The 27245-nt window shown below is 41.8% G+C and overlaps 1 protein-coding gene across 2 annotated transcripts; it reads right to left on the bottom strand.

Moving 5' to 3' along the window:
* Nucleotides 1–6888: 6888 nt before the first annotated feature.
* Nucleotides 6889–25306, bottom strand: uqcr11 (ubiquinol-cytochrome c reductase, complex III subunit XI). 2 transcript variants are annotated; one of them, XM_072243827.1, is made up of 3 exons: nt 25196–25306; nt 17749–17875; nt 6889–8857 (listed from the first exon to the last, which is right to left on the bottom strand). In XM_072243827.1, exons 1-2 carry the CDS (start codon nt 25243–25245, stop codon nt 17758–17760), a joined length of 168 nt encoding a protein of 55 aa, XP_072099928.1. In that variant the 5' UTR covers nt 25246–25306; the 3' UTR covers nt 6889–8857; nt 17749–17757. The 2 variants fall into 2 exon arrangements, with proteins under 2 accessions (XP_072099928.1, XP_072099929.1); XM_072243828.1 differs by lacking the exon at nt 6889–8857 and adding an exon at nt 12642–12877.
* Between the last annotated feature and the right edge of the window lie 1939 nt (nt 25307–27245).

Consider the following 27245-nt stretch of genomic DNA (forward strand, 5'->3'; position numbering starts at 1 on the left):
GGTATTGGTTCACGGCATAATAAAGTTTGGGAATCCCTGATTTAATCGTACACATTTTCATAGGCTCTAAAACAACCTACAGTTAAAAAACAAATGAGCTTTATTTGCCACAAGTACATTGAAACATAGAGTGAAATGTGTTGTTTGTGTCAATGACCATCACAGTCCGAGGACATGCTGTAGATATGGTGAAATGGGGGAGCTTGACCGTCAACCCTCAAGTAAGATCGTGGATCACCCGAGCACGGCCTCAGCTCTTTACTTGACTGTGCAAAAGGCTAAAATCATGTCCGCCTATCTTCCCTTTGCTTATAGAACAAAGTCCAATTTACTAGTCGCTAAGCCAACTTAGAACACAGAACACAGAATTGCAGAGTACCGGTCCTTTGGCCCACGGTCTAACCCTTCCTTCCCACATTACCCTACCCTCCATTTTTCTATTATCCATGTGCCTATCTAAGAGTGTCTTAAATATCCCCAACGTATCTGCCTTTATCACCACCCCTAGCAGTGCATTCCACTCACCTACCACTCTCTGTGTAAAAAGCCTACCTCTGACATCCCCCCTATACTTTCCTCCAATCACCTTAAAATTATGCCTCTCATATTAGCCTTTTCTACCATGGGAAAAAGTCTCTGGCTGTCCACTTGATCTTTGCGTCTTGCCATTTTATAAGGGGATTCTGATTGTTCCTGATGTTCCACGTCCTAACAAGCAGCTATATTCATCATTAAATTTCATATAATAATCTATGTATAATTATCTATAATTTCTTATGGTCTTATCAGGAGGTTAAATCCAACCTTTCAAATAATCCCTGTCATAAGTTAAATTTTAATGCTTCTTGTACCTAAAACATTGAAACAAAGTTCTGATTTTGACAGCGCATCAATTCCATCTACAGTACTATTATCTTATTTTATTTATTGAGATACTACACAGAACAGGCCTTTCTGGCCCTTTGAACCCAGAAATCCAGCCTAATCACGAGACAATTTATAATGACCAATTAACCTATGAACCGGTACATTTTTGGACTGTGGGAGGAAACCCACAGGGTCACAGGAAGATCGTACAAACTCCCTCCAGTCAGTGGCGGGAATTGAACTCAGGTCGCTGGTACTGCAGAGCATTGTGCTAACAACTACGCTGCTGTGAAATGGATTATAACTATCACATCCTTTTTATTCCAGAAGCACTATTGGCTTTGCTCAGGAGTCCAAGTCAATAGTTGAATGGATCATACCTACCTTTCATATAGCAATTCCCAAACACAGTACCTTCTTAAATCTTCACAGAACCTAGAAGCAAGAGAACATCTATTCTTGCCACGGTGTCATTAATCCCTGCTGCTGGATTCACCAGCTCTTAATTCAAATTGATAAGCACTGTGCTCCCAACTGGCAACTATTGTGTTTAAGACTGACTGAGGTTAAAGTGCAAGAATTGGCATTCATGAGTCATTATAGATGTACAGTGAAACCCAACAGGACTATTTTCAAATTCTCCTCGTGGCAATTATGTTCTGCTGTTTTCATTGATTTGACCTTTGTATAAAAGGCTTTTTTAAAAAGTTAAGATGCTTCATTTGCAACTCAGATGATTATGGATTCAAACCCACTGCAAAACACAAACATAATTTGATGTTACATGTACTGAAATGCTAGAAATTAAACATCATAAAAACACCATGAATTCTCAGCAAATAATTTTCAAATTTCAACCATCTGTAGTTTTCTTCGCCCAATTACAGTACTGTTTAAAGATCAAATCGCTGGATGAACACAGCATGTTAGACAGCATCTAATGTTTTGTGTCAAGATCCTTCATCTGAACTGTCCAGCTTCTCAACTTGCAATGCTGCCTGACAGGTTTGCTTTTTATTACTCCAGGTTTCAGTATCTGCAGTTTCTGGTGTCTCTGTCTTCTATTTAAAGAACAGCATATTTTTATGCTGCTTTGGTTGGTAAATTGGATAATTATGTTGGAATAATGTGAAAAAAATTCTTTTGCGTGCATCCATAAAGAGCATTTCATCATATCTGTATATTGAGAATTCTGGATGGACAATAAACCCAATACATTACTTAACTATATATTTTTCTCTTTTTGCTCTCTTTATTTATTTTAGATAGATATACAGTATTCATGTTGTCACTGAGTTTTTTTTTCATGTATTGCACTGTACTGGTGCTGAAGAACATCTAATTTCATGACATACAGTATTGCACAAAAGTCTTAGGCACCCTAGATTTTTTGTATGATTTCAGATGGTGTAAGTTCCACAGAGGCCTGATCTCAACATCATTGAGGCTGTCTGGGATTCCCCAGAGAGGTAGACACAAGTGAGATAGCCAAAGTTCTCCAAGAAGCGTGGTACAACCTACCAGCCAATTTTCTTAGAAAATTACTCAACAGTGTACCCAAGAGAATTGATGCAGTTCTAAAGCCAAAGGGTGGTCATACCAGATATTTATTTTATTTAGTGTTTTTTTACTGTTTACTGCTCTTTATAGTTTTCTTAATATTTAGAAAATTTTTATTTCATTATTCTTGAAAGCATCTTCCCTTTACAGAATTTCTTTTACATATGCCCAAGACTTTTACATAGTACTGCATGTCAGTGATATTAAAGCTCAAAGTAAATTTATTATTAAAGTACATATGCCACCATATACAACCCTGAAATTTATTTTCTAGTGGGCATAGAATAAATCCAATAACCATAATCAATGCAAGAATGCACCAACAAACTGTGCAAATACACAATGAAAGAAATAATAATAATAATAGTAATAAATAAATGAGCAATAAATATCAAAAACATGAGATAAAGAGTCCTTGAAAGTGAGTCCATAGGCTGTGGGAACATTTCAGTGATGGGCAAGTGAAATAATCCCCTTTGGTTCAAGAACCCAATGGTTATGGGTTCCTGAACCAGGTGGTGCAAGTCCAGAGGCTCCCCTACCTTCTTGATTGCAGCAGCGATAAAAGAGCATGAGCTGGGTAGTGGGGCTGCTTTCCTGCAACAGCGTTCTGTGTAGATGTGCTCAATGGTGGGGAGAGCTTTACCTGTGATGGACTGAGCCATATCCACTACTTTTTGTAGCATTTTCCATCATACCAGGCTGTGATGCAGCCAGAAAATATACTTTCTACCATGCATCCATTGAAGTTTGTTAAAGTTTTAGATGTCACACTGAATCTTTGTAAACTCCCAGGGGAGTACTTTCTTCATAATTGCACTTACATGTTGACCCAGGGAAGGTCCTGTGAAATGATTACACCGAGGAATGTAATGTTGCTGATCCTCCGATAAGGACAGGCTCCCGGACCTTCAGTTTCCTCCTCCTGAAGCTCCTTGGTCTTGCTGACATTGAGTGAGAGGTCATTACTAAACTAAAAGCCTTGATGTCAATGTAAAATAAAACAGAAAATGCTGGAGTCACAGAGCAGGTCAGGCAGCCCCTACAGAATTACCAGTTAGGTCTCGATTTTTTTATCAGGTCTTCATCCTGAAATATTAATTGTTTCTGATTGCACAGACTGATCACACCTGCTGAATGTTTGCAGTATTTTAACATTTTATTTAGAGATACAGCATAGAACAGGCTCTTCCAGCCCAACAATCCTCCTATTTAACCCTAGCCTAATTACAGGACGATTTACAATGACCAATTAACCTACTAACTGGCACATCTTGGGACCGGCAGGAAATCAGAGCTCCCGGAGGAAACCCACACCCTCACAGGAAGGAAGTACAAACTCCTTACAGATAGCACCGGAATTGAACTCCAATACCCCGGGCTGTAATAGCATGGTGTAACTGCTACACTACTGTGGCATCCCTCCCTCCCTCCACTGTATTTCTATTTCAAAGTTCCAACAGTGGCAAGTTGGGAATTTCTGGTGAACTGGCATTCTCTGTCTCACCCTGCCAATGCTGTGAAGTGGGCTATTGTACGGGTTAAATTGGAATAGGTTAAAATCTACTCATAAGTACTAATAACTCCAGTGGGAAGTCTTTTGATCAATGGCAATGGAAACCTAGTGTGGTCCAAATGGTCAATTCTCCATCGTATGTTTACATTGGGTGTGACTAGTGTCCATATCATGTCAAGATGCAGAAATGAGTTGAAGAATCATATTGCACAGTAACAGGGCCACCACATCCATACCAACCATTGATTATCTCTCTATTCTGATCTCACTTGGTCAGTAGCCTTCACGACCCGGTGATTTAATTGCTTGTCTTGACACCTATTAAATTTGTGCAAGTACCTGCCTCCACTAAATGCTTGGGCAGTGTGCTCCAAACATCAACTACATTCTAGGTGAAATAAATTCAACCTCACATCCCCTCTGAACCTCTAATCCTCACTATAAACCTGTGCCCCCTAGTTTAGACACCTCTGCAATGAGGGAACGTTTCCCTACCATCTACCTCAGCTATGCCCCTCAATATTTTGTACACCTCTACAGGACCCTTCTGCTCAAAGTAAAACAAACACAGCCTATTCAGTCTCTCCATATAATTGAAACACTCACCTATTTCAGTCCATGTCTGTCCACGTGCCTCTTAAGTGTAATTGCACTCAATTCCATCACACTCTGCGCTGCTGTGTTTCATATATCAACAACTCTGCATTAAAAAAAATCTTGAGATGTCCTTTAAATCATCAACTTTTGTTGAGGAAAAATAATGTTGTCTATCTACCTCATCTATGCCACATAACTCCCTTACTTCCATCAGTTAGTACCTAGCCTCTTTTGCTGCAGGGAAAACCAGTCCAGCTGATCTGATCTCTCCTTGTAATTATGGTCCTCTATCCAAGCAATTCTCTATCCTCATTCCTGTAGTGCGGTAACCAGAACTGCACTGTACTCCAGGGGCAGTCTAACAGTTATGGTACGGTTTCATAGAGTTGTGCCATAACCTTGGGTGGTGGGGTGGAGATACATCTCTATCAAATGAGGTGTAAGGTGCTCCTTCCCTCCGCTAGCCTTGCAAATGTATTTCTGCTCTTTCCTGCAAAGTTTGATGAATCATAGAAAAAAAATGTGAAATACAGATTTTTCTTCTTTTAATAAGGTCAATCTTTGGAGTGGCGGGGTGAAGATACGTCTCTACCAAAGCGGGTGTAAGGCTCTCGTTCCTTCCAAAAGCTTGGTCACCCTTGGGCAAGGTGTAGCACTTGGTTAGCCCACCACCACTCCCCAGTCAGGATAATGTGAAGCCATGGGAGCAGGTGGTGGATGGTCGTATGAGCAGCTGGTGCACATCACAAATCTTGCTTATGTGACCATTGATCTTGCTTAGTTACTGCTCTATATATTAGTTGAGTATGCCTGAAGGGAAAAGAATCTCAGGGTTGTATGTGGTGATGGAGAGCGGAGCTTAGTTATGATGGTGCTACACAGTGACTCTTTTGTTTGCATCTTTGGAAACAGCTCTATTTCCATCTTTAATATCTCTATTTTTCCCTTTCAGGGTTCTTTTGAAGACCCTGACCTGGAGTTACATGCTGACTTCAGTTCTTTGCGGGAATGGAACCTGCTCGTGGGGTTTCACAACTGGCCACTATTCGACATGCCAAGAGTTTAGCTCATCTTCGGAGGTTCGGGATCTCGTGGCTCTGGCGATGGACAGATCGAAGAACAGTCTCCCAGCAGGAAATTGGTGTGTTGTGTGAGTCAGAAGATCTCTGGCTGTGTGCCCGGAGACCTGAGATCTTTGGGCACAGAGCTCGGAAAAAGCAATGCAATGGACTTTTAACATCGTAAACCAGTGAGTTGTTTGTTATGTCTCCCCTCTCGCTGTAAAACAGAGACACCTCTTCTCCTTACTAGGGGGAGAGAGAGGTATGTCAAATACTGGGTGAACAAATAGTCTTTGGGGTACTGCAAGTCTGTGTCTTTGCTGTTGCTTTGCTGCATGTTTGGTGCTTGGTGGTGGGTGCCAATGCTTTTTTTTTTGCTGGTGGGGACTTTGGGGTTCTAACATTTAACTGTCATTCATTCTTTGGGGGCACTCCTCTATTTTCATGGATGGTTGCGAAAAAGCATTTCAGGATGTATATTGTATACGTTTCTCTGACATTAAATATATCTTTGAATCCTTTGACAAGTTTGTGCTCTGACAATAAACTTTTCTTTGAACGTTTTGGGCTGAGGCCCTTCATCAGGACTAGAAAGGAAGGGAGGAGATGCCAGAAAAAGGTGGTGGGGACAAGCTAGGTGATAGGTGAAGCCAGGTGGATGGGGGAGGGAGGGAGGATGAAGTGCGAAGTGAGCAGTCCTGAAGTAGGGTCTCTGTCTAAAATGTTGATTGTTTACTCTTTTCCACAGATGCTAGCAGACAATCTCTGAAGAGATGGCTGGGGTCACCCATTTTGTAAAGACACTGCCCAGTAGTAGTCATGGAAAGACCATGATTACCCACATCATATGATATGGCACATTATGATAATGATGACCATAACCTCCTCTTGTAATCAAGGCTCCAGCTAATGAGAGCAAGTATCCCACACACCACCTTCACCAATTTATCTACCTGTACTATCACCTTCAAGGTATTCTTGAACTTGAATATTTAAGACCCTCCGTTCTTCAATAATCACTACGGCACCACCATTCAGTGTGCAAATGCCTATCAAACACTACAGTTACATTTTGTCCAATGGACACAAGATCAGTTTGAAGGAATGCTGATTATTCCAGATGGCTGATGACTAATCACCAGCACCGTGCATGATTGTGTTTGTTACAAGATAGCAGAACACTTAACTCCATACATACAAAGTGCTGGAGCACCTCTGCAGATCAGGCAGCATCTTATAGAGGGGAATAAACAGTCAATGTTTTGGGCTCAGAGCATTCATGATACATTCCAAAGTTAAAAGTAAATTTATCATCAAAATGCACAAGTCACCATGTACAACGCTGAAATTCATTTTCTTACAGGCATTCACAGTAAATACAAAGAAACACAACAGAATCAATGAAAAACTGCACACGACAAACAACCAATGTGCAAAAGACACTATGTAAATACATAAAAGAAAAAAACATTAAATATTGAGAATGTGAATTGTAGATCCTTAAAAGTGAGTCTATAGTGTGTGTAATCGATTCAGTGTTGAGATGAGTGAAGTTATCACCTCTGGTTCAGGATCCTGATGGCTGAAGGGTAATAATTGTTCCTGAACCTGGTGATGTGGGACTTCAGGCTCCTATACTTCCTTGTTGATGGCAGCAGTGAGAAGAGAACATGTCTGGGATGGTGGGGATCCTTGATAATGGATGCTGCTTTCCTGTAACAGCGCTCGTCATAAATGTGCTCAATGGTGGGGACAGCTTTACCTGTGATGGGCTGGGCTATATGTACTACTTCTGTGTTCCTATACCAGGTCCTGATGCAACCAGTCAAGATGCTCTCCTCCAAACATCTATGAGTTTGTCAGAGTTTTAGATGACATGCTGAATCTGCACAACATAAGTAAAACTCCAAAACAGCCCTAGAAGGACATAGTTTTAGAATACAGAGTCCTTTAACTCTTGCACCTATCCCCTCCCTCTTTCTTCATTCCTCCTCTCCTGGTCTCACTTATCACCTGTCAGCTTATAATCGTTCCCACTCCCCATCTTATTATGGTTTCTTTCCCTTTCCTTTATAGCTTTAACGAAGGGTCTCAGCCTGAAATATTAACTGTTTATTCCTATCCATAGATACTGCCTGATTTGCTGAGTTCCTCCAGCATTTTGTGTGTGCATTGTTTTGGATCTCCAGTGTCTGCAGAATCTGTGTTTAACTCACAGAAACTTCCACTTGACATCCTTAAGATTGAGCAATCAAGGTAAATGTGCTTCTGCTCTTTCCTGCAAAGAATCATAAATCATAAATAAATGTAAAATACAGATCTTTTGCTTCTTTTAATAAGGTTAATCGTTGGAGTGGTGGGGTGGAGATGTGTCTCTGCCAAAGGAGGTGTAAGGTGCTCCTTCCCTCCACTAGACTGCAGGTCACCTTTGGGTGAGGTGTAGCACTTGGTTAGCACCCCCACCCACCCGATCAGAGTCACATGAACACGTGAAGCCATGGAAGCAGGTGGTGGATGGTTTTATTTTGTTACAGCTTTTGTTAGCTGGTGTATAACACAAGTCTCGGTTATGCGACCACTGACATCAGGCAAACAATCTCTGAAGAGTATTGATAATGGTTGGGATCACCCATCTTGTAAAGACACTGCCCAGATGAAGGCAAACCGTTTCTGTAAAACAATTTGTCAAGAACAATGATGATCGTGGAAAGACGACGATTGCCCTCGTCATACAACACAGCACATAACAAATGAACAAATTTTTGGGGAATCTACATGAACACAAACATACACTCATGGCCAAAGGAACACTAACAAAATACACATTGGTTGTTTGTCAGTCCTGTGTTCTTCTGTGAATGCCTGCAAGAAAATGAAACTCAAGGTAGTATATTTACGTACTTTGATAATAAATCTAGTTTGTATTCCAGCCCAGAATGATTCAATGTACATTCAGATCTCAGTTGAGAAACTATATATAAATGATCAACATTTATTTGTATATTACAGGTTTCCATATTTTATTTCAGAAGCTGAAGGAAACATTGAGGTAATTCAAACAATTCCCATGAATCAGGGCAGATATGATTCCAGAGGATACAACCTGCTTCACATTAATACAATCACCCCTCAAAAGGTGTTTACAACTGATTCCTGCCCAGCTTTAAATTTTCACAATAGAAATGTTCAGTCCACAAAATTCTTCAATGCCTCAATGTTTGTCATTGATCACTTGGTCAGATTATTCCCTTAAATCCTAGGAAGAAAAGAAAAGACTGAATAAACCAAGGAATGTATTAAATATACACATAATAACACTAGTATAAGACAGCTCAATTCTTTTTGTTTCATTAGCAAATATCTTGCATGACAGTTTGGCTACAGGAACACCTTTCATAAAGAAACTATTGTTACCGAGGAGTCTACTACGTATTGTACAGATTTACCGACCTAAGTGACACCCCACTCGTTCATTCACTAAACAATATGCAAGTTAAAAACATTAGACATGGTGGAACTATAATAAACCAAATCTGGAATATAACATTAATAACTTACTTATAGAGCATTTTCATACATACGATGTAGTTCAAAGTGCTTTACAATGGGATAAAGTACAAACATGAAAATAAAAGACCAAAAGGTATTAGTTAAAAGCAAGGTTAAGTAAGTTGGATTTGAGCTGGTGTTTAGAAGTGTCAACTGAATCTGCTTCCCTTAAAGTTTTAGGTATTGAATTTCACAGTTTAGGAGCGTAGTTCAAAAAAGCTGACCTGACAATTATCTTTTGAGGGAGAATATTTAAATTTAAGAGATCAGCAGAAGACATGAGAGCTCGAGCAGGATTACAAAGCGAAAAGAATTCTATGATGTACTTCAGTCCCAGACTATTAAAGGCTTCAAAAACAAATATGTGGACATTAAAATCAATTCTGAAAGATACAGGAAGCCAATGCGGAACAACTAATAAAGGAGTGAGATGTTCCCTCATCTTGGTTTTGGTTAAAAGTTTAGCAGCAGTGTTCTGAATGAGCTGAAGTTTGTTAACAGATTGCTTTGGAAGGCCAGTAAAAAAGTGCATTGTGGTAGTAAATATAATGAAACACTTAAAATATGTAAGTGATCAGAATAGAGCCTGCAGGACAAGAACAATGTAAATAGGCTACTTGCTGTTTATGCAACCCCTACTGAGCATTTATCAAGATAAGATTAATTACACGGACAACTCAAAAAATGGATCAACCATTCAGTTCTTTAAAACATTCCAAACTGAACAGTCAACAGATTCTAACCAAGATTAATCATGAAGTGATAGGTAATTAATGCAGAATTACTTTACAACTATCAACTAACACTTTATAAAATTGGACTAAAATTTAGAGGGAGAGAGAGAAGCAGAAAGGGGAGAGAGAGATCCTAGTGACGGAGGAAAAAGCCAACATACACTGCTAGCTAATTGGACTGAATTTCCATAGATAACATATTCCATTCAAATTCTGTTATTTAAATCAACCAATAAGATTGCTCCCATTCAAGAAATATGATACTGCAACTGTAACCAAGTTGTTACTAAGGCAACTGAAACCACTAGAAAATACACCAAACAATTATGTGTATGTAGATAATTATATAAAAATACAAACAGGTTAATCTACAAGAAAGTAACAATTACACAGTCCAATCCAACAGCTGTAACAATTCTATTTTAAAATATTTTTCTCATCTTTATCTCTCAATGGGCTTATTCTTCCCGATGCAACACACAAAATCATCTGTACAGATGAGGGTCACAGCCCGAAATACTGATTGTCCAATTCTCTCCACTGACGCTGCCTGGCCCGCTAAGTTCCTCCAGTATTTAGTGTGTTGCTGCACATTACAGCATTTGCAGTCTCTTGCATCTCCGTTATTCTTCCAAGTTCCAAACTCTGCAACCAACGCCCAGACCGGCAGTTGTCATTTCATTTTCACTTTTGGCAGCCATTTCTTCAAATATCCAATGTTGCTCTCTGCAATTTCATCTATTCATTTATCCATCCATCTATTGACACATTTATCTACTTGTCTGTCTATTTAGAAATACAGCGCAGAACAGTCCCTTCTACCTTTCAAGCCACGCCACCAACCACCCACTAACTTAACTCTAGCCACGCCACCAGCCACCCACTAAGTAACGCTAGCTAATCACAGGACAATTTTAAGTAAATAAAATAGGCATTCGTGAGTCTCGTGAGACCATGGATTTGCGCCTTGGAAGGTTTTCAGGGTGCAGGCCTGGGCAAGGTTGTATGGAAGACTGGCAGTTGCCCACGCTACAAATCTCCCCTCTCCACACCACCGATGTTGTCCAAGGGAAGGGCATTAGGACCCATACAGCTTAGCACTGGTGCCGTCGCAGAGCAATGTGTGGTTAAGTGCCTTGCTCAAGGACACAACATGCTGCCTCAGCCAAGGCTCGAACTAGCGACCTTCAGATCATTAGATGAACGCCTTCACCACGTGGCCACGTGCCAACACATGGGACAATTTACAATAAGCAATTAACTTAATGACTGGTATGCCTTTTGGACTGTGGAAGAAAACTGGAGCACCCGGAGTAAACCCACACATTCCACGGGGAGGACGTATAAACTCCCTACAGAGGACACCAGTTTCTGCTATCACCTAGGACATATCCTCTCCTCATTGCTGCCATCAGGGAGGAAGTACAAGAACCTGAAGACCTACACTCAATGTTTCAGGAATGGCTTTGTCCCCTCCACCATCAGATTTCTGAACGGACAATGAACTCATATACACTACCTATTATTTTTGCACTACTTAGTTAATATATATATATATATATATATCTTATTGTAATTTATATCTTATTATGTGTAACCCTCAGGCTCGGCCAGAACATGTTTGTCTAGGGGAAGACAACTTCTGGCCCCACCAAACTGAGAAATCTCATTTGTGTGGATGCTATGTGATCTGTTGCCCGGTTACAAATCTGCAGCACAAAATATCAGACAGTACACCAAATGCAATTAAATGATTGAACTTTATAAATCTTAATCTGAATATAGGGTTCGTAAAGAAAATAAAAAGAAAAAGGGTCCATTTTAAGGAAAAAGTCAAACGTGCACGTTGGAGCTCACTAATATGGCCATTCATCAATCATCGATTTCCGAGCGTCGCCGACCTTCGGACCCTCGCTCCCAGTCCACTCTATCCGGTGGTCTCCCAGCTCTCTCCACACGTGTCTTCTCTTCTCTCGCCAACAAAAGACCGCGAAAATCTCTCTTCCAGACCCACAAGAAAGAACATTTCTCTCATTGGATAGCCCCCACATTTCAAAGCCCCGTTATCTCCAGTCATAACCCAAACATTGCTGCTACTGAGCAACAATTACATTAGCAGTGAAATCTTACAGAGAGGCCATTACATTAGCAGTGAAACCTTACAGCGTGTTACATAATTATTGCACTGTACTGCTGCTGCAAAACAACAAATTTCACATGGTATGCCAGTGATATTAAACCTGATTTTGATTCCTTTAATATCATCTTTCATGATCACTTCTTTGACTAAATCTTTTATAATTCCTCTCAAAAGTTACTATTCATTTTGTTGCTAGAAATCTGCTCAATAGGCAATGCAAATTCAAGTCTGGCACTTACTACCCCTTTCTTTTAAAATACACTTTCCAGCACATTACTCAAGGGCTGTTCTTCTGGGGCAAGGTTAAGGTTAGTTATTTACTAAAAAAAAACAAGGACCAGGGAAAAGTGTGAAATTACAAAAGGAAATGAAAAAAAAATTGACAGTGCTAAATTTCAACCTGTATAAAAGGTGGAAGGATGACACAGGAGTAAACAGTCCGCAGCGCTAGATTACTGACTCAGAATCACAATATCACCAGCATACGTCAAGAAATATGTTGTTATGTGGCAGCAGTACATCGCAATACCTATGTAAACAAAAATTATTTTAAAATTCATTGTGTTCCTTCCTGCTTCAGCTCAGGGTATTTGCAAACAAAGGAGATAACACATGTGTTCAAGGTCACAAGGAAAAACTTTATTAGAACCAGCACAAATGAAATAGATGGAAAAACAAATCTCTGGTGAGTAGTAGCAGTACAGAAATTAAAATAATACTTATCATCCTCTAACTGAGCTGATGTGCAGAATGCTTCCACACAGCCTCGTCTCTCTACATCCAACTCTAATTTGATATATTCGACTCTCTCGACGTACTGTTCCCCATCTCAGCACTAGTCATCAGCCACGACCTAGCAGAGGACAAAACTCTCTTTTTATACCCAATAAAATCAAGATAGGCAGAACTCAGCATGGATTCCTTAAAGGAAAATCCTGCCTGACAAACTTATTACAATTTTTTGAGGAAATTACCAGTAGGCTAGACAAGGGAGATGCAGTGGATGTTGTATATTTGGATTTTCAGAAGGCCTTTGACAAGGTGCCACACATGAGGCTGCTTAACAAGATAAGAGCCCATGGAATTACAGGAAAGTTACATACGTGGATAGAGCATTGGCTGATTGGCAGGAAACAGAGAGTGGGAATAAAGGGATCCTATTCTGGTTGGCTGCCCGTTACCAGTGGTGTTCCAGAGGGATCAGTGTTGGGGCTGCTTCTTTTTACATTGTACATGCTTCTTTTTACATTGTACATCAATGATTTGGATTATGGAATAGATGGCTTTGTGGCTAAGTTTGCTGACGATACGAAGATAGGTGGAGGGGCCGGTAGTGCTGAGGAAACGGAGAGTCTGCAGAGAGACTTGGATAGATTGGAAGAATGGGCAGAAAAGTGGCAAATGAAGTACAATGTTGGAAAGTGTATGGTTATGCACTTTTGCAGAAGAAATAAATGAGCAGACTATTATTTAAATGGGGAAAGAATTAAAAGTTCTGAGATGCAACGGGACCTGGGAGTCCTCGTACAGGATTCCCTTAAAGTTAACCTCCAGGTTGAGTCAGTAGTGAAGGCGGCAAATGCAATGTTGGCATTCATTTCTGGAGGAATAGAGTATAGGAGCAGGGATGTGATGTTGAGGCTCTATAAGGTGCTCCTGAGACCTCACTTAGAGTACTGTGGGCAGTTTTGGTCTCCTTATTTAAGAAAGGATGTGCTGACGTTGGAGAGGGTACAGAGAAGATTCACTAGAATGATTCCGGGAATGAAAGGGTTAACATATGAGTAACGTTTGTCCACTCTTGGACTGTATTCCTTGGAGTTTAGAAGAATGAGGGGAGACCTCATAGAAACATTTCGAATGTTAAAAGGCATGGACAGAGTGGATGTGGCAAAGTTGTTTCCCATGATGGGGAGTCTAGTACGAGAGGGCATGACTTAAGGATTGAAGGGCGCCCATTCAGAACAGAAATGCGAAGAAATTTTTTTAGTCAGAGGGTGGTGAATCTATGGAATTTGTTGCCACGGGCAGCAGTGGAGGCCAAGTCATTGGGTGTATTTAAGGCAGAGATTGATAGGTATCTGAGCAGCCAGGGCATCAAAGGTTATGGTGAGAAGGCGGGGCAGTGGGACTAAATAGGATAAAATGGATCAGCTCATGATAAAATGGCGGAGCAGACTCAATGGGCCGAATGGCCTACTTCTGCTCCTTTGTCTTATGGTCTAAAATCCTTTACACTGGTACTTGTCCATACATTTGATACCTGCACAATGACCTTGCCTTCACCAGAAAAACATGCTTTTCACTATCTTTCATTGTTATGGCTAGACTTGTACTCCCGTAACATTCTCAAAACATTGCTGTAGACTGGTTCCCTTGTACTTAAAACAATTCCTCTCCAAGCTAACAGCACTTCGTCTTACAGACTTTCATTTATTTTAGCATATACCAAGGAGGAATAACATTTAACTTTTTCCTTACAACATAATAAAAACTGTAAATTACAGTAAATATATGAATTTAAGAAGTTAAAGTAGTAGTGCAAAAAAAGAAAAAAAAAGTAGTGAGGTAGTGTTTGTGGGTTCAATATCCACTCAGAAATCAGATGTCAGAGGGGAAGAGCTATTCCTGAATCATTGAGTGAGTGTCTTCAGGCTTCTGTGCCTCCTCCCTGATGGTAGCAATGAGAAGAGGGCACGCTCTGGTTAATGGGGGCCCTTGATGATGGATGTGCCCTTTGAGGCATCACTCCTTGATGATGTCCTGGATGCCGAGGAGGCTATTGTTCATGATGGAGCTGACTGAGTTTACATCTGCCCCCACCCCACACACCAGTCCTGTTGGTTTGATTCACAATCTATTATGTAGATTGCTCTTGGAATACTGAATTCGGGTCTGGGTCTCCCTGAATCTGAATCCCAGTCTGGGTCTCACTTCATGAGGAAGGAGAACCTTGTGATTGTGGACACTGCAGCGAAGCCTCCTGAGATTGATTCCAGTGAAGGGATTACTCTGAGGAGAAATAACACAGTGTGGGCTGATATTTTTTAGTTTAGAATTGGAAATGACATCATTGAAACACAAAACATTTTTCAAGGGGTTTGACATTGTGCATGCAGGGATGACTATTCTTCTGAGCCGGATGACTAGAACCAGGAATTAGTGTCTCAAGATAAGAGGCTCGTCTTGCTTGACTGATATATGAAATTTCTTAACCAAGAGAGTAATGAATCTCTGAAATTTTTACCCAAGGTCAGTGTGCATGTAGGCAATCCACGTTAAACCTGTTTGGATTACAGAATTTGCCCTTACAGTATTCACAAATCACTACCTAATTATTAGAGCAACACACACAAAATGCTGGAGGAACTCAGCAGGTCAGGTAGCATCTATGGAGAGGAATAAACAGTCAACATTTCTGGCAGAGACTTTTCATCACTAGAACTAGACGAGAAGGGAATGGGGAAAAAGCCAGAATAAGATGAGGGGGGTGGGGGGGAATGAAGTAAGAAGCTAGGAAGTGATGTGGAAGAGGTAAAGAGCTGAAGAAGAAGAAATCTGTTAGGAGAGAAGATTGGACCATAGGAGAAAGGGAAGGAGGTGGGGCATCAGGGGGGAGGTGAGAAGAGGTAAGAGAAAAAAAGACAGAAGTTGGAGAAATCTATGTTCATGCCATGAGGTTGGAGGCTACCTAAATGAAATACGAGGTGTTGCTCCTCCAACGTGACAGCGGCCTCATCTAGCAGAAGAGGCGGCCAAGGACCTGCATGTCAGAATGGGGATGGGGATCAGAATTGAAATGCTTGGTTGAATGGTGGAACAACTGCCTGAAACCCTGCCTCTGATTTTATTCCTCATGAGGCAATTAATTAAGAGGCCCCTAAACCTCAAACTCTGGGGAAGCAATCAAAGTTTCAGAAAATAAACCACTAATTTAGAAAATCCAAGAAGGTAGAAGTTTCAATAACAAGGTGGTTATGTATTGGTTTGATGTTTTTTTCCTTTCTGGTACACTACTACTAAAGTTAATACCACCATGGATGATCCTAAGCCCAGACACAAAAGAAGAAGGGTTGGCATGGGCTAGCAACTCGATCCCATAAAAACCCAGTGCTGCAGAAACACCAACAGAAGCTTCAAAGATCTCACCCCTGGGAGAGGACTCTGGTGAACTGCTGTCAACTGCCTATTAAGGGTGATGGACTTAAATCAGTCAGTACCACAGATAAGATTAAAGATAAAGATAAAGGTAAAGATTTTATTTGTCACATGCATTTTGAAACATACAGTAAAATGCATCATTTATGTCTATGACCAACGTATGTGCTGAGGGCAGCCCGAAATGGCGGGAGGAGAAGATGGCGACGCAACGCAGCGCGTGTAGCCTCTCCGGTGAAATGATATCATATTGTTAAATATGGGCCGTGCACAATTCTGATTTGATGGAGACAGATGTGAGAGCATGGAGGAACATCTGGAGTAACTTCTGAAATGCCCGGTTCGCTGCTGCTGCTACTGTACGATCGAGAATCTCCGGAGGGAAGGCCCCAAAATCCTCGGCTTTGCCTGTCGCTGGCGGCCGGGGTTGGGGTCGAAGCGTTCGGCAGAGATGGTGCTCAGTTCTCGGTGTCGGAGCTCGAAGTTTTCGGACGACTCAAGAGTGTTGGACTGTGGTCGGGTGTGGCAGGGAGAGTTTTCTTCCTTCTCCCGTCTGCGTGAGATGTGGGACTTTCGGGAGACTTTGAACTTTTTACCGTGCTAAGTAACTATATGTTATAGTTATGTGGTTTTTGTCAACTTTTTTAGTCTTGGTCTGTCCTGAGTTTCTGTGATATCACACCGGAGGAATATTGTATCATTTCTTAATGCATGCATTACTAAATGACAATAAAAAGAGGACTGCGTATCCTCATAATCTAATCTAATGTGTTACAATGCTTCTGACAGCAACATCGCATGCCCACAATTTACTAACCCTAACCCATACACCTTTGGAATGTGGGAGGAAATCGGAACAACTGGAGGAGAACTTGTCATGGGAGAACATATAAACTCCTTACAGATAACAGTGAGATAACAGTGGGGAATGAACTTCTATCGCTGAAATTCTGCTATACAAAGCCACACTAACTGATATGATATTGTGCCACTGAACGTGAAGATTTGAAGTAGGAAGCAATTCCAAACTGTTTTGCTTGTGATACAGTATAGGAAAGGAAAAATATTGTGAGGCTTTCAGGTTGCTAAAACAAACTTTTCAAGTTATTTCGACTGACTAAACACGATCATAATTCTGCCATGGCCATTCCCAAACCTGGCTGTGAAAGGAGGAGATTTTGGCATGCGACCAGAATGCCTGTTCCCATAAAACAGAGAACTAAAGAAACACTAACAGAAGCTCCTAAGACCTCATCCTGGCAGAGGAAGGATCTTCAAAGATGAGCTACACCTGGGGACAACTTGAAGGACTGGCCCAGGATTGAGGACTTTGGTGAGCTGCTGTCAACAGCCTATGCCCTTGTAGGGGTAATGGGCAAAAGAAGAAAGAACACAGTCACAACACGGATTGGTCACCAATTATAGAAGAATTTCATTCACTTTAATGAACCAACTTACTTATTTTAGTTAAAACTAATATATTCAGGTAAATTTTCACTGAATTTATACAAAATGACTTTTCACACTAACTACAAATTTCTGAAAACAAATGGAACAACAGCTTACCGTTAATCTTCAATCACTCTTGAGTTTTCCTTTTATGTATGGGATACGGCTAACTACAACTTTCCAATCTGTAGCGTAGACTAGCAGTACACCAGCCACAGCTCCCCATGTAGTGATAGTTGGAATCCTATAAAATCAAAATATTAAATATGAAATCTTGTTTATTGTGTGGTACGGAGGCAGCAGCGCATCAGACTAGACCCTATATAGTAAAAACCACCAAGAGAATCACGAGGATCTTCCTCCACCCCATTTGAGACATTTACTGGGAGTACTGTAGACAAGGGGCTCAAAGCATTGTTGGATCTCGACTACTTTCCACAATCTCTGACTCACTATCAACAGAAGGGAGATACAGAAGCATCAGGATTAGGACTGCTAGACTGGGAAACAGGTTTTTGCCTCAGGCAAACAACAGGAATTCTGCAGATGCTGGAAATTCAAGCAATACACATCAAAGTTGCTGGTGAACACAGCAGGCCAGGCAGCAACTCTAGGAGGCCAGGCTGTGAGACCAATGAATACCCTGGCACCACCGAGGTCTTATCATTAGGACAATGAGCTGTGCTGCTCACTACATACTTTGAATTATATTTTATTAACTTATTCATGGTAAAATATTTTGTTTTATGTGCTGTGTGTGATATATGTATTGTCGGTGCACCATTGTCCACAGGAATTATTTTCAGATAACAATAAGTTTGAATTTAATCTTGATACAATTCCTTTGGCCCTAATGGCTCAATGATGAATGATTTAGCAAATTAGATCATTTGCTAGATCTAATACGTTTTGCTGTAATTTTACTGTAAATATCAACATTCATCTTTAAAAAAAACTCATTGGGGAATACAAGAGAGAACAAGTTGAAGGGCTATGGGGAAAAGGGAAACACCTCCCTCATCACTATTTAGGGCCTCAAACTGTCCTTCTAGGTGAGGCCAATACTTCACCTGTAAATCTGCTGGATCATCTATTGTACCTGGTGTTCCTGATGTGGCCCCTCTACATCAGCGAGACACAATGTAGACTGGGGACCACTTTACCTAGAACTTTCACCCCATCTACAAAAGGGAGGATTTCTTGGTGACCATCGATTTTAATTTCAACTCTCCATCCTTATTCTGACCTTTTGGTCCATGGCCTCCTCTATTGCCACAATGAGGAGGAGCAATGCCTTATTTTCCATCTGCGTAGCCTCTAACTTGAAAATCAATTTCTTCAATTTCCAGTAATCTCTTACCTTCTTTCCTTATCCATCCCTCATTCTGGCTCCCCTCTTATACTTTCTCTTCTCCCTCTGGTGGCCATCCTCCTTCCCTTTCTCTCATGGTCCACTGTCCTCTCCTAACAGATTCTTTCTTCTTCAGCCCTTCAGCTTTTCCATCTATCACCTCCCAGCTACTCACCTTATCCCACCTTCCTTCTCACCTGGCTTCACCTATCAGCTGCCAGCTTATTCTGGCTTTTGCCCCCTTCCTTTCCAGTCTCAATAAAGCGTCTTGATGCAAAACATCAACTCTTTGTTCCTCTCTATAGATGCTGCCTGACCTGCTGAGTTCCTCCAGCACTTTCAAGTCATATTTATTTATATAGCACATTTAAAACAACCCACGTTCACCAAAGTTCTGCAGAGATCAGATCAAAATACAAAATCACAGACATAACCAACAAGGCAAAGCAGCTGATAGGCACAAAAGAAACAGCACAAGGGCCTAGGCACAAGCCAAAAATCAGCCAAATCAGGGGGTTTCAAATGCTAGTGAATAAAAGTAAGTTTTGAGCCTGGATTTAAAAGAGTCGATGGAGGGGGCAGATCTGATAGGGACGGGAATGCTGTTCCACAGTCTAGGGGCTACAATAGCAAAGGCACGGTCACCCCTGAGCTTAAGTTTAGATCGTGGGACAGCCAGAAGCCCCAAGTCAGTCGACCTGAGGGACCTGGAAGTAGAATAAGGGGTTAGAAGGTCTGCTATATAGGAGGGAGCCAGCCCAGTTAGGGCTTTATAAACAAACAGGAGAATCTTAAAATCAATTCTGAACCGTACTGGCAGCCAGTGGAGAGAGGCCAGGATAGAAGTAATATGGTCCCTCTTCTGGGCACCTGTCAGGAGTCTGGCTACGGCGTACTGGACCAGTTGCAAACGAGACAGGGACGACTGACTAACCCCAGAATACAGGGGATTGGAGTAGTCCAAACGGGAGGATATAAGGGCGTGGATGATTTTCTCAAGATCTTTGAAAGAGAGAAACTGCTTGATTTTGACAATAGTACCTAGTACGAAGCTGGAAAAAACTGGCTTTTACTACTGCATTAACTAGCTTGTCAAACTTAAAGGTGGAATCAAATATCACATCAAGGGATTTAACATGGGGTTTGACAAGGGTGGACAAGTTACCAAGGCTGTTGATAGGGTCGGGGGGGGGGGGCAAATAGGACAACTTCAGACTTGCCTTCATTCAGCTGTAAGAACAAGCTTTGTGCTTGTTCAACTGATGGGATTGCTCTTTTGGGACCTAGTTTGGAGCCAACAGATTGAATGGCCTCCTTCTGTTTCATAATAAACAAGTGAACAGTTTTTTGATGTAATGGAGAAGTACCTAACTAGCTAATTAGCAAGTGGAACATTAGTAACTTGCATTAATTTTATTGACTGAAATTTTCCAACTGGAAGCTTCAGCCAGTCATCAAAAACCTAAAGGTCACATTGGTACCCGATGAATCATCAGGATGGGGTTGAATGGTCATTTAATGGGATCAAGAAGAGTACAGTATCTGTTAAAAAGTTGTAGGGAAGTGATTCAAATGGAAGCTTTAGCTTTTATTTGGAAGATATAAGGGAAGTTCAAAGATATCTTTTGAGGAGAGGTTGCGTGAGCTAGGACTTTTCTCTTTGGAGTGAAGAAAGATGAAAGTTGACTTGATAGAGGTGTATGATATTATGAAAGGCATAGAGCGGGCAGCCAGCGCTTTTTTTGCAGGACAGCAATAGCAGAGGCATTTTAGGATGAATGGAGGTAAGTTTATGGGAGATGTCAGAGGTAGTTTTTATTCTTACGCGAAGAGTGTAAGCCCTGGATCACCTGGCCAATAGTAATACCTGTATCAGTCTATTGTTTATTGACCACAGCTCAGTGTTCAACAAAATCATACCCTCAGTTCTAATCAACAAGATCTATTACCTGGCCCCTGCAATTAGATCTTTAACTTCTTCACTAGACCACAGTCTGTGTGTATCAGAAATAACATCTCCTCTTTGCTGACGATCAAAACTGGCGCACCTCTGGGATGTGGGTTAGCCCACTGCTCTATGCCTTTACACCTACGATTGTGTGGCTAGGCACAGCTCAAACAACATCTGTAAATTAGCTTATCACACAACTATTATCGGTACATTTTCAGATGGTGAAGAGGTGTACAGGAGTGAAATAGATCAACTGGTTCTATGGTGTCACTGCAACAACCCAGCACTCAATGTCAGTAAAACCAAGATTTTCAAATAGTGGACTACAGGAAGGCGAACACACACTAATCCTTATCAAGGGATTAGGAATGAAAAGGGTGACCAGTTTCAAGTTCCTGGGTGTCACAACATCACTAAAGATATATCCTGGGTCCAACATATTGATGCATTTACAAATAAGATTTGCCAGTGGCTGGCTATATTTGATGAAGAGTTTGAGAATTGGTATGCCACCAAAGACACTCATAAATTTCTACAGATGCGCTGTGGAGAACTTGCTTTCCCAGCATCCAGGACACCTTCAAAAAGTCAGCATCCATCATTATGGATCCCCATCACCCAGAGCATGCTGTCTTTCTCACTGCTACCATCAAGAGGAGGCACACGAGCCTGAAGACACACACTCAATGTTTCAGGAACAGCTTCTTCCCCAATGCCATAAGATCACTGAATGGACAATGAACTAATGAATACTACCTCAGTATTATCTTCTCCCCTCTCTTTTTGCACTAAAATAATTTAATTGTTTTTGATATATATACTTCTTACTGTAATTTAAAGATTTTATTATATTGTATTGTAATGTACTGAAGCAATAAAACAGCAAATTTCACAGCATATGCTAATGATTTTAAACCTAATTCTGATTCTGATAAGTGCCTGGAAAATGGATGAAAGTAAAATGGAGGGTCATGTGCTTCAGAGGAGAGGAAGCTTAGATTGATTGTAGAGCAGGTTAAAAGGTTGTACAATACTTCACTCTTACAATTACAAGGATTCCATTCTACAGAAATCATTGACACAGTCCTAAGCAAAGGCAATGAAAACAACCTACTTGCCAGTGACCATCGTTAGACTTTCCTACCTTTCCCATGGCTCACTGTATCCCACCCTCCTCCATTTTATTTCTTACACTATCCAGCTGAGTGGGACCCACACTTGCCTATCCAGAGAACATCTTGCACTGAATTCTTTTCCTGCTCCCATTATTTTTTAAAATTTAACGAGGAAGTTTCTTTCCCCTCATTAAGACCACAAGACATGGGAGCACAATGAGGCCATTCAGCACATCAAGCCTGCTCCATCATTCCATCAGGGTTGGTTGGTTATCACCCTCAACCCCATTCTCCTGTCTGCTCCCCTGTAACTTTTGACATCCTAACTAATCAACAACTTCTCAACCTCCGCTTTAAATATACCCAATGGCCTGGCCTCCACTGATACCTATGGCAATGAGTTCCACAGATTCATAGTCCTCTGGCTAAAGGAATTCCTCATCTCTGTTCTAAAGGAATGTCTTTCTACTCTGAGACTATGCCCTCTGGTCCTAGACTCTCCAACTATAGTAAATATCCTCTCCACATCCACTCTATCTAAGCCTTTCAATATTCGTTATGTTTCACTTATTAGGCTCAAGAAGCCACTTCTTGCCAAGGATACATTCTTTCGATCTACCTAATGGCTGTTAGCAACAACATCTAAAAACATATCAGGTGTCATATGTTTATTGATGACTTGGTCCTCTGCATCAAATCTCTTCTTGATTTTTGCCTGTTCTGGGTGAGCTGATACAATCCTAATCATCTGGAGCCAAACTGTATTCCAAGTGGTTTGTAATTTAGCATGGATATGCTCAGTAAATGCAGGTGCACAATATATAGATTTGACAATGGGATTTATTAAGACAACAACTGCTAAACAGATGAGACATACAGTTCTCTGAATTAAATGTAGCAGCAACATCAGGCATGTCAGTAAAACTGTTAGATCCTGAATGTTTTAACTTGTGGAATAAGCTGCCACCTGGTGGTTAAAATATAACTGACGATTTTCAATCAGGAAATCGAAATTTTATTTGCTAGTCTATAAATTAATATGACGATAACCTCTGTTTACATGACCTACTTAACATATCAAAATGTCTAAAGAGGCATTGTAGGAACATTATTAGAGAAACACTGTCATTGAGCCATGCAAGATGACCAAGATCAGAGCTTCTGAAAGTAGGTAGACTGGGAAACAACAGCTCAGTCTTGACAACTGAACATGTTCCTGCCAGAATTAAAAGTGTGAGGTTATCTTAGTCACTTGGTTTGATGAGATACCTCAGACTGTGTCTCCTTTCACCTCTCTCACACCAATATTTTATTTATTGGTGTGTAAGTGACTTGCCATCATAGAAAACCTAGAAAATAGGTGCAGGAGTAGGCCATTCGGCCCTTCGAGCCTGCACCGCCATTCAGTATGATCATGGCTGATCATCCAACTTAGAACCCTGTACCTGCCTTCTCTCCATACCCCTGATCCCTTTAGCCACAAGGGCCATATTTAACTCCCCCTTAAATATAGCCAATGAACTGGCCTCAACTGTTTCCTGTGGCAGAGAATTCCACAGATTCACCACTCTCTGTGTGAAGAAGTTTTTCCTTATCTCGGTCCTAAAAGGCTTCCCCTTTATCCTTAAACTGTGACCCCTCGTTCTGGACTTCCCCAACATCGGGAACAATCTTCCTGCATCTAACATGTCCAATCCCTTTAGGATTTTATATGTTTCAATAAGATCCCCCCTCAATCTTTTAAATTCCAGCGAGTATAAGCCTAGTCGATCCAGTCTTTCATCATATGAAAGTCCTGCCATCCCAGGAATCAATCTGGTGAACCTTCTTTGTACTCCCTCTATGGCAAGAATGTCTTTCCTCAGATTAGGGGACCAAAACTGCACACAATACTCCAGGTGTGGTCTCACCAAGGCCTTGTACAACTGCAGTAGTACCTCCCTGCTCCTGTACTCGAATCCTCTCGCTATAAATGCCAGCATACCATTCGCCTTTTTCACCACCTGCTGTACCTGCATGCCCACTTTCAATGACTGGTGTATAATGACACCCAGGTCTCGTTGCACCTCCACTTTTCCTAATCAGCCACCATTCAGATAATAATCTGTTTTCCTGTTTTTGCCATCAAAGTGGATAATCTCACATTTATCCACATTAAATTGCATCTGCCATGAATTTGCCCACTCACCTAACCTATCCAAGTCACCTTGTATCCTCCTCACAGCTAACACTGCCGCCCAGCTTCATGTCATCCGCAAACTTGGAAATGCTGCATTTAATTCCCTCGTCTAAGTCATTAATATATATTGTAAACAACTGGGGTCCCAGCACTGAGCCTTGCAGTACCCCACTAGTCACTGCCTGCCATTCTGAAAAGGTCCCGTTTATTCCCACTCTTGCTTCCTGTCTGCCAACCAATTCTCCATCCACATCAATACCTTACCCCCAATACCGTGTGCTTTAAGTTTGCACACTAATCTCCTGTGTGGGACCTTATCAAAAGCCTTTTGAAAATCCAAATATCCCACATCCACTGGTTCTCCCCTATCCACTCTACTAGTTACATCCTCAAAAAATTCTACGAGATTCGTCAGACATGATTTTCCTTTCACAAATCCATGTTGACTTTGTCCGATGATTTCACCGCTTTCCAAATGTGCTGTTATCACATCTTTGATAACTGACTCCAGCATTTTCCCTATCACCGATTGCCCGGTTTCTCTCTCCCTCGTTTTTTAAAAAGCTGGGTTACAAGGACATATACACAGAAAAAGGCCAGTGACATCTTGAAGGATCCCACCCACCCTGCTCATGGAGGGGGGGCGAGGAAGAAATACACTCCGGGGCCGGGGAAAGGGCCTCGTTGCCTGAGGACGTTGAGGACACTCTTGACTTCCCCGTGGCTGGGCACTGACCTCCAACAGAACAGAGCCCTACCAAAAGACCTTCACCTTCAATCACATTTTCGTCCGTAAATCCCGGCTCAGCAATCGCCTCAGCTCCCCGCGGAGGTGGTGATGCGGGGCGGACGCGGGGAGAAGGCTCCAACTCGAGGCTTGAGGCCCGAGGCCCAAAAGCCCCCGGGGTCACCTCCACTTCACCCTCTCCCACCCACACCCCGCTCCCCGGCCGCCCGCACTCCCTCACCAGTTCTTCAGCAGCTGCCCGTGTCTGGGCCCGAGAATTCGCTCCAACATCCCGGCGGCCGTTCGTCCCCTCCCGGTCAACCGACTACCCGCCTACAAAATGGCCGCAAGACCCCTCCTCAGCGGCTGCCCAGGCAGCGCCTACGAGAAGATTAGACATTGTCTCCGCCCCCAAACCCATCCCGATTTCCCGAAACATTAGCACGATGTTATGTTTTCTTTTGTTCTGAAATTAAATATTTTGCATTTAACGGTATAAGCCGCCGTGTTGTCGTCTCTATCGCGCGGTCGGTATGCTGTCCCCTGTGGTGGGCGGTGGAACTGAAATTATTATTGTCCATGTCCCGAGGACTGTGATGAACAAAACTTGACAGATCGGATCATTGCACAGTGCATTGACGGAGCACAAGGTAGAACAACCTGCATCACACCAATCTTTATTTGTTCCATTTCCCCAGAACCTTTGGCTCGGAAAAAAATTGCAGAAAGTTGCAAACACATCATGGGCACTAACCTCCCCAGCAGTGAGGACGTTTTCCAAAGGTGATGTCTCAAAAAGACAGCATCCATCATTAAGAACCTTGTCACCCAGGACATGCCCTCTGCTCATTCCTATCATCAGGGAAGTACAGGAGCTTGAAGACACAGCCTGAAAGTTTTACGTTTAGGAACAGCTTCTTCCCCTTCACCATCAGGCCATGGACACTATGTCACTATTTTGTTCTCTTTTTGCACTATTTTTTAAAATCTTATTGTAACTTATAGTAATTCTTTTATGTTTTCCACTGTACTGTACTGCCACAAAACAACAAATTCACAACACGTCAGTGATAGTAAACCTAATTCTGATTCTTTCACAAACAAGAGGAATCTGTAGATGCTGGAGGGACTCAGCAGGCCAGGCAGCATCTATGGAAAATAGTAAACAGTTGACATTGTGGGCCAAGACCCTTCATCTGGATTGGAAAGAAGACATCGAGCTCATCTGGAAGTAAAGCCCTGTTGTCAATCATGTCGCTTGATTTAACTTCATAGTCATAGTCATACTTTATTAATCCCGAGGGAAATTGGTTTTCGTTACAGTTGCTCCATAAATAATAGATAGTAATAGAACCATAAATAGTTAAATAGTAATATGTAAATTATGCCAGTAAATTATGAAATAAATCCAGGACCAGCCTATTGGCTCAGGGTGTCAGACCCTCCAAGGGAGGAGTTGTAAAGTTTGATGGCCACAGGCAGGAATGACTTCCTATGACGCTCAGTGCTGCATCTCGGTGGAATGAGTCTCTGGCTGAATGTACTCCTGTGCCCACCCAGTACATTATGTAGTGGATGGGAGACATTGACCAAGATGGCATGCAACTTAGATAGCATCCTCTTTTCAGACACCACCATCAGAGAGTCCAGTTCCATCCCCACAACATCACTGGCCTTACGAATGAGTTTGTTCATTATGTTGGCGTCTGCTACCCTCAGCCTGCTGCCCCAGCACACAACAGCAAACATGATCGCACTGGCCACCACAGACTCGTAGAACATCCTCAGCATCGTCTGGCAGATGTTAAAGGACCTCAGTCTCCTCAGGAAATAGAGACGGCTCTGACCCTTCCTGTAGACAGCCTCAGTGTTCTTTGACCAGACCAGTTTATTGTCAATTCGTATCCCCAGGTATTTGTAACCCTCCACCATGTCCACACTGACCCCCTGGATGGAAACAGGGGTCACCGGTACCTTGGCTCTCCTCAGGTCTACTACCAGCTCCTTAGTCTTTTTCACATTAAGCTGCAGATAATTCTGCTCACACTATGTGACAAAGTTTCCTACCGTAGCCCTGTACTCAACCTCATCTCCCTTGCTGATGCATCCAACTATGGCGGAGTCATCCGAAAACTTCTGAAGATGACAAGACTCTGTGCAGTAGTTTAAGTCCGAGGTGTAAATGGTGAAGAGAAAGGGAGACAAGACAGTCCTCTGTGGAGCCCCAGTGCTGCTGATCACTCTGTCGGACGCACAGTGTTGATCTGACGGGAACGGAATAAATCCATACT

The sequence above is a fragment of the Mobula birostris genome, chromosome 26 (assembly GCF_030028105.1).
Source record: "Mobula birostris isolate sMobBir1 chromosome 26, sMobBir1.hap1, whole genome shotgun sequence".
NCBI classification, from domain to species: Eukaryota; Metazoa; Chordata; class Chondrichthyes; order Myliobatiformes; family Myliobatidae; genus Mobula; species Mobula birostris.